Source organism: Ruditapes philippinarum, unplaced genomic scaffold (genome assembly GCF_026571515.1).
Source record: "Ruditapes philippinarum isolate M1 unplaced genomic scaffold, ASM2657151v2 ctg7056_1_1_1_1, whole genome shotgun sequence".
In the NCBI taxonomy this organism is placed as follows: Eukaryota; Metazoa; Mollusca; class Bivalvia; order Venerida; family Veneridae; genus Ruditapes; species Ruditapes philippinarum.
In genome coordinates, this window is record NW_026863980.1 from 24,730 (window position 1) to 38,071 (window position 13,342).

General features: G+C 32.0%; 1 protein-coding gene across 1 annotated transcript; it reads left to right on the forward strand.

The window, feature by feature from the left end:
• Positions 1-4,922: 4,922 nt before the first annotated feature.
• On the forward strand, positions 4,923-12,588 carry LOC132723994 (serine/threonine-protein phosphatase 2A activator-like). The gene is made up of 5 exons (XM_060708802.1): positions 4,923-5,000; positions 7,312-7,514; positions 10,922-11,047; positions 11,402-11,519; positions 12,485-12,588. The coding sequence occupies exons 1-5, from the start codon at positions 4,982-4,984 to the stop codon at positions 12,586-12,588; spliced, it is 570 nt and encodes a 189-aa protein (XP_060564785.1). The 5' UTR covers positions 4,923-4,981.
• Positions 12,589-13,342: the final 754 nt, after the last annotated feature.

Below are 13,342 nucleotides of genomic sequence, written 5' to 3' on the forward strand. Positions count from 1 at the left end.
TGTATGAATAATGAAGTGTAGATAAAACGCTTGAAGAAGCGGTAAACGGCGTAAAAAGGCGTAATGAGAAACAAAGATAAACCTACAGCAGCATTTTTTCATTGTAGCTTAAATAATTTTTGCATTTTTTTTCTACTGCACTGTACAGTATCTTTGATCGCAAAATTTTTGTTGCCTTATAAATCACACTAGATCTATATTAGTACTGGGACATACGATGTTATTAGACATAACCATTTTTGAAATCAATTCCATTTTGCTTAATGTAACCACGGCTTAATGTAACCAGTGGATATTGAAAATGAGTGTAAGTCTAATACTGAATTTATTGATTAATAAATAAATATCAAAAATAGTGTAGAAAATGATCAATGGAGGAGAAAGCACTTGCTTTCTATAAATGACATCATTCTCTATTCAGTTGTTAGAACATTTTTATAATATTCGGAAACTGCACGTGATTCTCGTGCTACGGAGTTATCTAGTGAAATAGAGCATGTTTTTAGTTTGTTTGTAAATTGTTACAACAGGACGGACCGTAACTCGGAATAAGATAACGCGTGCATCAATATTGATATCGATGAAATAATTGTATGTTATATCATGTAAACATTATTGATGTTAAAGCCGACTGTACATTGATTTCTATTATCCTCTCTTACATTTACCAGGGACTTTCAAATAGAAAGACCCTGCATTAACTTGTGTTGGTAACGAAAATATAATTAGTATTAAGTGGTCAAAAAACAATAAACAACGATTAGCATAAGATATGTTGCAATTTAACAAAACTATTATTTAACAAATTCTGTAAATAAGTTAATATGAAGAAGATGCGTTGTTAAAACGAAAGGGTGATTCCTCGGAAGCATTAATCATAACAAGACTACATGAAAATTGCCGGATCGGTTTGATTTAGTCTTACATGCGGGAAAATGAAAAAGTTTAATATCACTTGCGCCCCCTAGCACCGTCTTGAGCGGTACACAATTTTTTAAAACTTAAAAGTGCATGAATTACTGGAATTGTTGTAATGTATGAAATCTGGATAAAGAGTGGTCCATCGATTCTTTAATCATAACATAATCAATCAATCAATTAATCAATATGTGATTGGTGTCACCTGACATGAAAATTGTAGACTCGGTTTGATTGTGTGGGGGTAATGAAACAGTGTAACATCCTTCATCGATAACAAACATGCATGTAATATAACAGTATAATTTTGTCATTATATGCAAAAAATATCCCGACAAAGACGTAAATTCATTATTTAGCACATTTTTCTACAGTTTAGATTTCAGAGTAAGTTATTCTATTGACTTCACAGTTTTGCTGTTCATTTGTTTTTATACAATTATTATATTAATATGTATTTATTAATGTGTTAAGTTACATCGAGATACATGTTAAAAGGCATGTAAAATTAGTGCATGTACAACATTCATTTATTTATTGAGATAAAAAATACAAAAGAGTTTTACAGATCCCGGCACTGATACTTCAACTTTTAACCACTTTTATTCTGTTCTAGATTAGTTTAAGACATTTTCACTTATTAGAAAACTTGTTTATCTTTGTTTTCATATTTGATAATTTAGATTTTTTTACAAGCATTCAAATACACAGAAATAAATCAATATAATCTTCAGACATAATTCCAGAAAATTATACATTACTTATGAATTTCTCTTTGCTACCAAATGAAGAAAATGGTACACGTGATGATTATTTTTTAATGTATGTATTTTGTGAGCATATGCATTTTTACACGTCTTATATGAATACATTTATCATAATCATTATAATATCACAGCTAAAGTTGTAACGAGGACAAACCAAATTACCACTGAAAAGAGCATACTATCTTAAAACTAATGACACATGACTTGTTTTAGCTATTAAGTTAAGAGTAGATTTATCAATATATCTAAAAATATACTCAAAATATTTATCAAGACACTAAATACGTTATTTACCCTTGGCAAAGTGAACAATAGTGAAACAATTCACCGATGCGCAGGAGAGTATAAGTTAGTATTAGTTAAAACTAAATAGATACAAGTACAGACAGCGAAATCACAGTAGGTTATAATCACTAGAAATATAAACATAAAAACAAAAACGAGCTAAACTTTTTACTCAACAAATATAAACATAAAAACAAATACGAGCTAAACTTTTACTAAACTAACTTAACATCACAGAATGAATGTCGCAAAACTCTAATATTTAATCAATAATATAGAAAATGATCTTATGTTGGGTAGTCTAGTATATAGCTTTTACCAGAAGATTTGTATGAAACTGGATTTGTTGTATTTTATTATGTAGGTCTATATATATTATGTGTTATTAAAACATATCTTATTAAAAAGATCTAACCGCCTCCGTGGTCAAGGGGTTAGAGTCGATGGCTTCTAATCCAGTTACCTCTCTTGCGTGGGTTCGATCCCCGGGAGATGCTTTGGTAGTTTAGCGCGGAGGAAGGTAGTCTAGTACTAGTGTAACTCTCCAGGAACGATGGTTAGGAAACTACCCGCCTATGTGACTGAAATACTGTTGGGAGAAGGCGTAAAATGAAACAAACAAACAAACAAAAAAATTAAAAGATCTTACTTGAACAAAGTCATTTAGTGCCTGTTTTTGTTTATTTAATATGTATTTTCAATTTGTATTCAATATGTAATTGGTATCACCTTAAAAATAATCTTGACTCATGTCATGTCTCATTTTACACGCTTTTGCTTTTTTTGCAAGTTTAAACTGTATTTAATGTTCTTAATATTTGTATAAAACGCAGTAACCTTAATCAAATTTGTTACCGAGTCATTTTTCTGTGCTTTGTAAGTTTACTATAAGGATCTATAAGGCTATCGGTACAGGCCGGAATATTTAGCTCGAGGGTAACTGTTTACGACGGAAACACAGCTATCCTAAATGTTAACAGAGATTAACACAACAGATGTAATGTAACTACATGGATATACACATATTAATACTTTCTTTCATTTTTTTGACCAATGCTTTAAATGCAAAATCATAAAATTTGAATGTTTTAAAATGTTTTAGTTAATATTTGTCTTTGACTGGATAATTCATTAATCATGTTTAGAGTGAACTATTTATTTTTTTCACTTTTCTTTTCAATCCATTAGTCAGTGTTATGTTTAAAGAAAACCAAATATTTATTGATCTACAATTAAACTGGGACTTTCCAGAATTAAGTAATAAATGTAAACTGTATTATCAATGTGAAACAAACTAATAATTCACTTTTCAGTAAAATCCTAAACTCTGTAGTAAAATAAAGGCCATCAGGTATGAATATCTCCATGATCAAATGCAACATAAAAAATATATAGAGGATATTTGTTTAGTTCAGTGTAAGATCGGAATATATTTCACCGAGTGAGCACCAAAAGGAATATTTCACGAGTGGCGCAGCCACGAGTGAAATATGAACTTTTGGTGTCCACAAGGTGAAATATATTTCAATCTTACACTAAACTAAACAAATTTTCTTTTTATTACATGCAAAGAAACGTTTTAAAAAGACATTTAACCTAATACTGAATGAAAAGCGCGCCAAATAATAATACAACGTGACGTCATCTACGACGTCACGTCATTAAGTTGGTACCCAGTACTGTGCACGCTGGTATTTCATTGAAACAACGTAAGGGGCTTAAATTCAAAACAGTGAAATTATCAAAGTGGTTATTTCACTGTTTCAAACAGTGAAATTACCAGTTTTATATCACTGATATATTTCTATAAACCACCGAAACGCATGTAATAAAATTGGTTAAACTTTCTATTGGATATCTCAGATGTAAATATTTGGAGGGAAATGTCTATAAATTTAACATGTTTGGAGTTAAAGTAATGTGAGTGAAAAAACAAAACCGAGTTAAATGCCTTGGTATAGAAACCTCTGACATTAAAAAGATGAGTTTTTTTAGAGCAGATACTTGGATGGGGGAAATCCCGGGATCCGGGACGCCCGGGATCCGGGACGCCCGGGATCCGGGATCGTATTAGATATAGAGGGAAAATTATTTGATTATTTTCGTAATGAAAGACGATTAAACTATAAGTTTTTATTTTTATTGTATGTAATGAACGTTAAATTAATTTAAATTAGGATATGAATATATTTAGAGCTATTTATTAACAAACTTAAAATGCGGAAATCACAATACTTATAATTATATGCCTAATTAATTGGAAAAATTAAAGACTATATTCTTGAATTGGTCAAATCCCGGGATCCCTATATGTTTTAATACGATCCCAGCTTTTCTGAAATCTATATTCTTGAACTGGCCAATTCCTGGGATCTCTATATATTTTAATGCGATCCCAGCTTTTCTGAGAACTGCAGTATCAAGAGGTTAATACACGGCTAAAGTCCTCGGGTCCATTATTCATTTTACGGGCCGATTATCACCTTCCGGCCCTCTCCTGCCGTGTATTAACCTCTTATTCCCGGGATCCCTATATTTTTTAATACGATCCCGAAAATCGGGAAAAAATACGTTATTTTTACAGATTTTTTATAACTACTACAAATCAGAACTTATTCAGAAATCTCTACAAAAACATTCAAATGTTGATGATAATAATAGTTATACACCGAGAGTATAGGAGGTCAATTCCCGGGATTACTATATGTTTAATACGATCCCGGGTCCCGGCTTTTCTATAGGCGATCCCGGGATTTTTCCCCCACTCAGATATTTTTCTACATATCAAAATTCATTTTGCCATCTGCATTATAATCAAGAAAACGATAATTTTTGGTTTTTCATATTTGTAGCTCAAAAAAGTAATTTTAGAGTCCCATGCAAAGTATCATAGACCAATAATTTGAATAGTGGGTTACTCCTATTTATGGCTCTTTTCGCTACTTTGTTTCCCAAGCACTGAGTTGCATGGACGCTTGAGGCCATCAAGCGCATGACTTCCACAGATCATCATGGCTGCCGAAAACACCGGTGATTATTTTTTTTAAAGATTTTTCTTTATTACCCGTGAAAAAAGTTAATATTGATTTGACAACATCAGACATACGGAGTCTGATAAAGAAACTGTGTGTTTGTTGTTTTTGAAATAAGATTGCACTGTATTCTTTTAGTGTTTTTGTTTTTTAATCAGATGAATTCCTTTTTTAGCTCGACTATTCGAAGAATATGAGAGCTATTGTAGTCGCCCCGGCGTCGGCGTCAGCGTCCGCGTCGGCGTCTGCGTTGGTTAAAGTTTTTTGTAAAGTCAAATATCTCAATTATTGCTGGAGATATTCAATTGAAACTTACAATACTTATTTATAGTAACAAGGTACATCAGATAGACAAGTTGGATAACTCTGCCTACAATATTGACAGAATTATGCCCCTTTTTAACTTAGAAATTTTGGTTAAAGTTTTTTGTAAAGTCAAATATCTCAAGTATTGCTTGAGATATTCAATTTAAACTTACAATACTTATTTATAGTAACAAGGTACATCAGATTGACAAGTGGGATAACTCTGCCTACAATATTGACAAAATTATGCCCCTTTTTAACTTAAGAAATTTTGGTCAAAGTTTTTTGTAAAGTCAAATATCTCAATTATTGCTTGAGATATTCAATTTAAACTTACAATACTTATTTATAGTAACAAGGTACATCAGATTGACAAGTGGGATAACTCTGCCTACAATATTGACAGAAATATGCCCCTTTGGAACTTTGAAATTTTTTTTGTTAAAGTTTTTTTGTAAAGTCAAATATCTCAATTATTGCTTGAGATATTCAATTGAAATTTAAAATACTTTTTTGTAGTAACAATGTACATCAGTGTGCAAAATTGCATAACTCTGCCTGCAATATTTGCAGAATTATTTGCCCCTTTGAAACTTAGTAATTTTGGTTAAAGGTTAAAGGTATTCAAAGATATTTGCTTGAAACTTTACACATGCACTTAGAGTCGTAATTGGAGGGTCATAATTGTATGTCACTGACCAAGTTCCATAACTCTATCTTGCATTAAGGCTGATTCATATCCCCTTTTCTACTTAGTCTCTTGGTTAATATTTACATGCAAGTTTTACATATCTCAATAACTATTAAAGATATTTATTTAAAACTTCACATATGCTTTTAGGGTCATAATTGTAGGTCACTGACAAAGATCCATAATTCTATCTTGCATTTAGGCTGATTTTTCATGGTAAAGTTTTGTTTGTAAGCTGTTATCTCAATAACTACTGAAGGGTTTGTGCCTTTTTGGGACAATTTTATGCATTCATAATAATAAAGCAGTGATTTCTTGATAAAACATCTTAATAACAAGCCTTTGTACCTTGTCTGTCAAATTTATGTATTCATAGGTAATTAGTATTATTATATTCAATAAAACACCCTTGTGACATTACCTTCCGAATAGTCAAGCCAATACTGTATAATTAGACTCTCTCTAAGGCCTATAACATGAATTTATAAAAAAAAATTAGCCCTTTTGTGAACTTAAAAAATTTAACATTATCAAGGCTCTTTTACTATCAAGCACTTAGAATAGTCGAGCGTGCTGTCCTTCCGACAGCTCTTGTTTAAACATCATCATCAATCGCCTCACTCTTCATAGAGCATTATCGCGATGAACGTTTATAACATATCATGTAACAAAATATCCTAATATTATGAGGATCTCACTGCCAGCTGAACATAGGTGTTCGGCGCGTTGATTGGTCACTACCCCGGGCCAACTCCCCGCCCCCCCCCCCCCCCCACCTCACCCACTCTACAACCCTTCTACCTCTCAAAACCATGTAAACTGCAGTATTTTTCATTTTAAACATGTTTTAATATTTGGTATATATGCTTTTAATTCAATTACCTTCATCTCCCACAAAAAATAAAAAAATTGATATACAGTATAGATATTTAGTAAAGGTATGCAACTCGCCGCTCATTTTTCAACACTCATCTTAATATGAACTCCATAACTCCCAACATTTTTTCACCAATTTTCAATATCTTGGTACCAAATGGTAGGGCATTGATTACTCTTAAAGGAATTTAAGCTGTCATTACAATCATTTCAAGTTTTAAGAAGATACGCAATGTATGTAATCTCGAAGTCACCGCAAGTGTAACTCGACAGAGACCTGACCTTTTTCAAAGGCCGGGACCACAAAGACCAGCAAGTATTGGCAAAGCATGTGTGATGTTATAGCCAGAAAATATAGATTATTTGAATGCAGTATACACCATTTACATGAACGTTTATAACTTTATTAACTAATTGATTTATATTAAATTTACAGAAAACATTCCCCAGGAAGAAGAATCACAGTTTGATATTGAAAGTCATGAGTTTCTGATACCAAAGAAAGAAGTTGGTCCACCTCCAGAAATAATACCAAAATGGGAAAAATCACAGGCATACCAGGATCTAGTTGGTTTCATACTAGCCATGAATAATGCAGTGAAAGGGAAAAAGATCACAGCAGATAGTACAATGTCTCCTGTAAGTTACTGTAACTGTTTGGCTGAGACTTAGTCACTGATATACAGGGCTCACGCTGTCGGTCGCCATAGTCGCCATTTGCGATTATTTTATAAGATTGGCGATTATTTTTGCATTTTGGCTACAAAATCTGGCGATTATTTTTTTACTTCCAACAGTGTTTATATAAGGTGTAAAAATCGATAATGAATGTAGTAAACCCAATTAACACCAGCGGGGTGCATTTAATTGAATGTCAACTTTTTACCGGTCACGTGCTGCTAACTATATTGCCCGAGGGGAAAAATAAATGCGAGATGTATAATTGTATAAGTACTTTAAAGATATTGTCCAGCATTTATAATAGCCATCAAATATCCGTCAATTAGCCACAAAAATCGTTTTAAAATTGATAAACTGGATATTGACTAACCCAAAATTTACCGTGAATTGCAGTAATTGCAAATTTTGATTTTTTTTGTTTTAAGCTACTTGACTAAATCGCCAGTGGAAAACAATGATAAAATATTTAAAAAGTATTAACTTCCCAACAACAATTTGCACAACGACCAAAATTGTGAATATTTCTTCAGAAAACAGGAAAAATCCGATTGTCACATATTTTCGCGACACCGATAATTTTGATATTTCTTTAAAGGTGAAATAAGCTATGTTCTGTTTAAAAATCTTTACTACTATGGCAGAAAATTTGTATTACATTGGTGATGATGATATTTTTCAGTAAATTATTCAGAAAAAAGGCTGCGTTTTGTGAATGAGTTTGCAAACTTGTGTTATTTCTATAGGCTATTATGTCCTAGATCTACGCCAGTTCTGTGTGAAATGTGGAAATTGACAGTGGTTATAGCTGACAAAATTTGATTAGAACAAACAAAAAAGTTGTCTGATAACAGCATTATGTAAAGTTATAATGAATCTTTTAATATTATTGTTATACAGTAATTATACTAATTATAACGTTTTTATTCTGTTCTATAATAACAATTAAAGTTGTGGTTCTATTTAAAAAAAGGTAGTTATCAATATACACAAATGTATCAGTTTATTTGAGAATCCTTATAAAACTGAAAGTTTTATATAAATGTAATGTTTATTTAATCAACTGCTTATGTTGTTAATCGCTAATTCGTGAATAGTCCGCTGAACTTTTGGCTATTATTTTTTTAAGTTGAAATTATTGGCTATTATTTTATTTGAGCCAGTGTGAGCCCTGGATATATCAATATTTAGGTAACAGATATGGGTAAATATGTTGATATCTGATATCACTGATGTAGCCATAACAAATATATGACTGATATATCAATATGAGGTAATAAATATCAGGGTTTTACATCTCTTTGAAATTTTAGGGGTCCAGTGGATGCACAGCCTAGAAAAGTAGGGGTCCAGGCCTGAATTTTAGGGGTCCAAAATTATTTTCACTATAAAAGACTATGAAGACCACTCTATTTTGCTTAAAATCATTTATTTACCCTGTAAGAGATATGCATGTAAATTGTACTGTTTTCATAATTAGAAGTATATGATTTCAATATCTTTTATCACTAGGTTTTTTATAGCCCTTTAGTAGCCCTTTGTGCTATTTCCAAGGCTTATAAGTCTTTGAGTGGCTGGAATGTCAAGTTTTAGTAGCATATTTTGTTATTGATAAGGTGATTACACCAACAGACTGAAAATTTTTACTGATCTATTTGTAAATATTTTAGCTGAACTAGTAAACACACAATATATAACTTTACAGACCACTCAGCTAAATATGTTGCGTTTTTAAAAATATCATATAACAAAAGGCTGACGAAACCGCTTTTGCACCTCCTCATAAGCTGGGGCATACTTGATGTCCCAGTCAAAAGTTAAGTTCGCCGAAACCATTATATTTATAACACCAACGATAATAACATACCCAGTGACTTAATTTCTATAACACTATGAAAATAAGTTTGCAAAAAGCACTGCCTTTTTATTATCGCCATTCATGTACAAAATACATTCGCATCGACATTGGATACGCTAACCAATAGTAATTGCTTGTTATAAATAATCCGTCCAAATATAGCAACAGAAAAACCAAAAACAGCTACCTAAAATAGATTTTACGGTAAACGTCATCAGTTACTGTAGCTTGCACGATAAACGTCATCAGTTTCTGCAGCGGGCACTTGCAAAGAGCATGCGCAGTAGATTTCAATTATGTTAACTTCCGAAATAAACAATGCAAGCATTTTCTGCTCGCTGTATTAGATTTAAATGGAATTTTGTGAGCTTCGAGAAGAAAGAGATAAAATTATGTCGGGCCAGAAACAATAATATCTATTGTCTAGGATTATTTTTTGTGCGTACACTTGGACGCAAGTGGATAACTTATATGCGTACATGTCAAAATTTATGCGTATAGGGACGCAAAATTCTGCGTCCCGTAAAACCCTGAAATATCACTGATATTCATACATGAGGTAAAACAAATGTAGATAATGACTGATATATCAATATCAGTAAATATAATATCAGTAAATATATATCATTTTTACATCAATATCTGGTTACATATTTCACCATTGTATCAATACCAAGTAGAATTATAACTTACTGATATATCAATATCAGATAGTAAAATATATCACTGATACATCAATCAAATATCATCACTGATATAACAATATCAGATAACACACAGTAAAATAAATCACTGATATATCAGTATCATATATCACTGATATGTCAATATCAGGTACATGTAACATATATTACATTCACTGGTACACAATATATCAGTATCGTGTAACAAATACCACTGATATATCAATATATGCTAACATATATTGTCATTGTGTCAATATCAAGTCACAAATATCAGTGATATATCAATGTCATATGAGATATTGATGATATATATCAGTATTGTTATATAGCTATCACCAGCATATTACATATAATAGACTATACTGATTTTAATATGAATATCAGAAAACAAATATTACTGATAATTATGATACCAGATCACAGACATATCAATACAAGATATCTCTAAAAAAATTAAAATATCAAGTATAAGATATCACTAATATATCATCATATCATGTATTCTTTGTTAATTTTCTACTTGCTTGTATGTTTACATACTTTCAAACAATGTAAATAAAATACATGGTTCCATATGAGGTATACAATCTTTACACTCTTAGCACAGGGCTTCTATTAAGTTTTAAATTTTGGAAGTCAGGGACTGCAAAATCTCTAACACTGGAAATCACAATATATAGGTAAAGAAGGTAAAGCATCACAAGCCAAAATGAAGGAATGAATAACTCCCAAACTTCTTTTAACGGAAGCCCTGCTAGCAACAAAGTTTAAATGCTTAGATATACAATGTACCTTATTTAGTCTATTACATTTTCTTTCTACAGACTGTAACACAACTGATAAAGCTACTAGAGACATTAGACAGCTGGATAGCCGAGTTCCCACCTATAGATCAACCACAGAGATTTGGTAATGCAGCTTTTAGGGACTGGTTTAACAAATTACAACAGGTTTGAAACTTGTTTTTGATTTTCCTGTTGTTTAAAGGCACATTAAGCCTCAGAAATAAATTATGTATTTTTGTAGAAACAGCTAATTGTGTTTTATAAAGGTGCTATTTTGGATTTGGAAATTTTAAAGATGCTTAACAAAATCAGCCACTAATCACACACAGCCTGTAAATTATTGCTGGAATCTTGAATCTCCTACTTTTTTTTAAAATCTGAAGTACATGAATTACATTTTTTCTCAAATTTGATTTTCTGGAAATATTTTGGCTCACCTGGATCATGCAGCTTTAGATCTTGAGAAAATTATTTTTAACAGTAGGAGCTGTGATATTATAATATATCTTTGCTTGACAGAATGCTAAACAATTAATAGAAGATATGTTAGAAGATAAATACAAAAAGAGCAGTGAAGAAATAGCAGTGTACCTGGTGGAATCTTTCGGCAATCAAACGAGAATAGATTATGGTACAGGTAAGATGAAAATGCTAATTTGATAATTACTCCAAATTCATTATTTTTCGCGGGGAAATAATTTTTCGTGGTTTTGTGGATAGGTCATTTCTCTATTTTTAAGATTTAACAAAATTTCATTTTGTCTGCTGTAAGATTATTTTGCGTCACATTATTTGCATTATACCTTTTGGAATAGATAAACAGCCCACGAATTTTACAAGACATGAAAATGTTCTTTGTGACAAAATCACAAAATTTCATGCCCACGAAATTAAGCAAATTCACAGTAATTGGTCATGTTTTCACAACATACAGGTGAAAGTGATTTAAAATGAAAACTTTGTTTATCTACTGCCAGAAGGACACTGAGAGTTGTTCACTTCAAGTATCTGCATGATTAGATACTAATGGTTGTAGGATGTAAGAATAAAAATCAAGTGTTTATACGAAACCTATGTGTTATTTATTTTATTACCCTTAACAAATACTTCATTAGGACACTGTTTCTATAGGTCTTTATTTTTTCAGATTTTTTTACCTGTGAAATTTTTAGTCACATAGTACACACAGTTAATTGTAAGAATAATTCCCATTGGTCTATGGGAAATTAACATTACCAAAAATAGTGAGTGGTAATAATATATAATAAAGTGTATTACAGTATAGTCATATGAAATAGCTACAGGATAGAGAAGTAATTCAATGACTCGTGATTTAATTACATGTAATTACAATGTATGTATGTGGTCGAGGGGTTAGAGTCAATGACACATAATCCAGTTACCTCTCTGGCGTTGGTTCAATCCCCGGGAGATGCTTTGGTAGTTTAGCGCGGAGGAAGGTAATCTAGTACTGGTGTAACTCTCCAGGAACGATGGTTAGGAAACTACCCGCCTATATGACTGAGATCCTGTCAGGAAAAGGCGTAAAATGAAACAAACAAACCAACAAAACAAACGTGTTCATGTATTTTGTGTTTTCAGGTCATGAGATGGCGTTTGCAGCATTTTTATTCTGCTTCTATAAGATTGGAGTATTGACAGAATCAGATGCTGAAGCTGTGGTTTTGAAAGTTTTTAATAGGTAGTTACCCCAGATTTGTGCTAATTTTTATGCCTATTTTCCATTATTATCCCCCGCCGAAAAGGCGGCGGGGGATAAAGAAATAGTCTCCGTCCGTCCGACCTTCCGTCCGTCCTTCCCTCTGACATTTTTGTCCGGAGCATATCTCTAAAAGTATTTGAGTTATCCACTTGAAACTTCATAGGTGGATAAACCTCATTGAGGAGGAGTGCAGTGCACAAAAATGATAACTCTACCCTGCATAATTTTTGAGTTATTGCCCTTTGTTATTTTTCAAAATTGATTTTTGTCCAGAGCATAACTCCAAAAGCCTATGAGATATCAACATGAAACTTCATAGGTGCATAGATCTCACTCAGGAAGTGTGCAGTGCACAATAATGATAACACTACCTTTCATAATTTTTGAGTTATTGCCCTTTGTTATTTTTCATACCTAATTTTTCACCCGAGTGTAGCATAACTCAAAAAGTGTTTAAGATGTCTACATGAAATGTCATAGGTGGATAGATTTTATTGAGGAGGAATGCTGTGCACAAGAATGATAACTCTTCCCTGTACAATTTTTGAGTTATTGCCCTTTGTTCTTTTTCATACTATTTTGTCCAGAGTTTATCTCAAAAAGTATTTGAGGTATCAACTTGAAACTTCATAGGTGGATGGATCTCATTAAGGAGGAGTGCAGTGCACAAGAACTATAACTCTACCCTGCATAATTGTTTAGTTATTGCCCTTTTTTTATTTTTCAAAATTAATTTT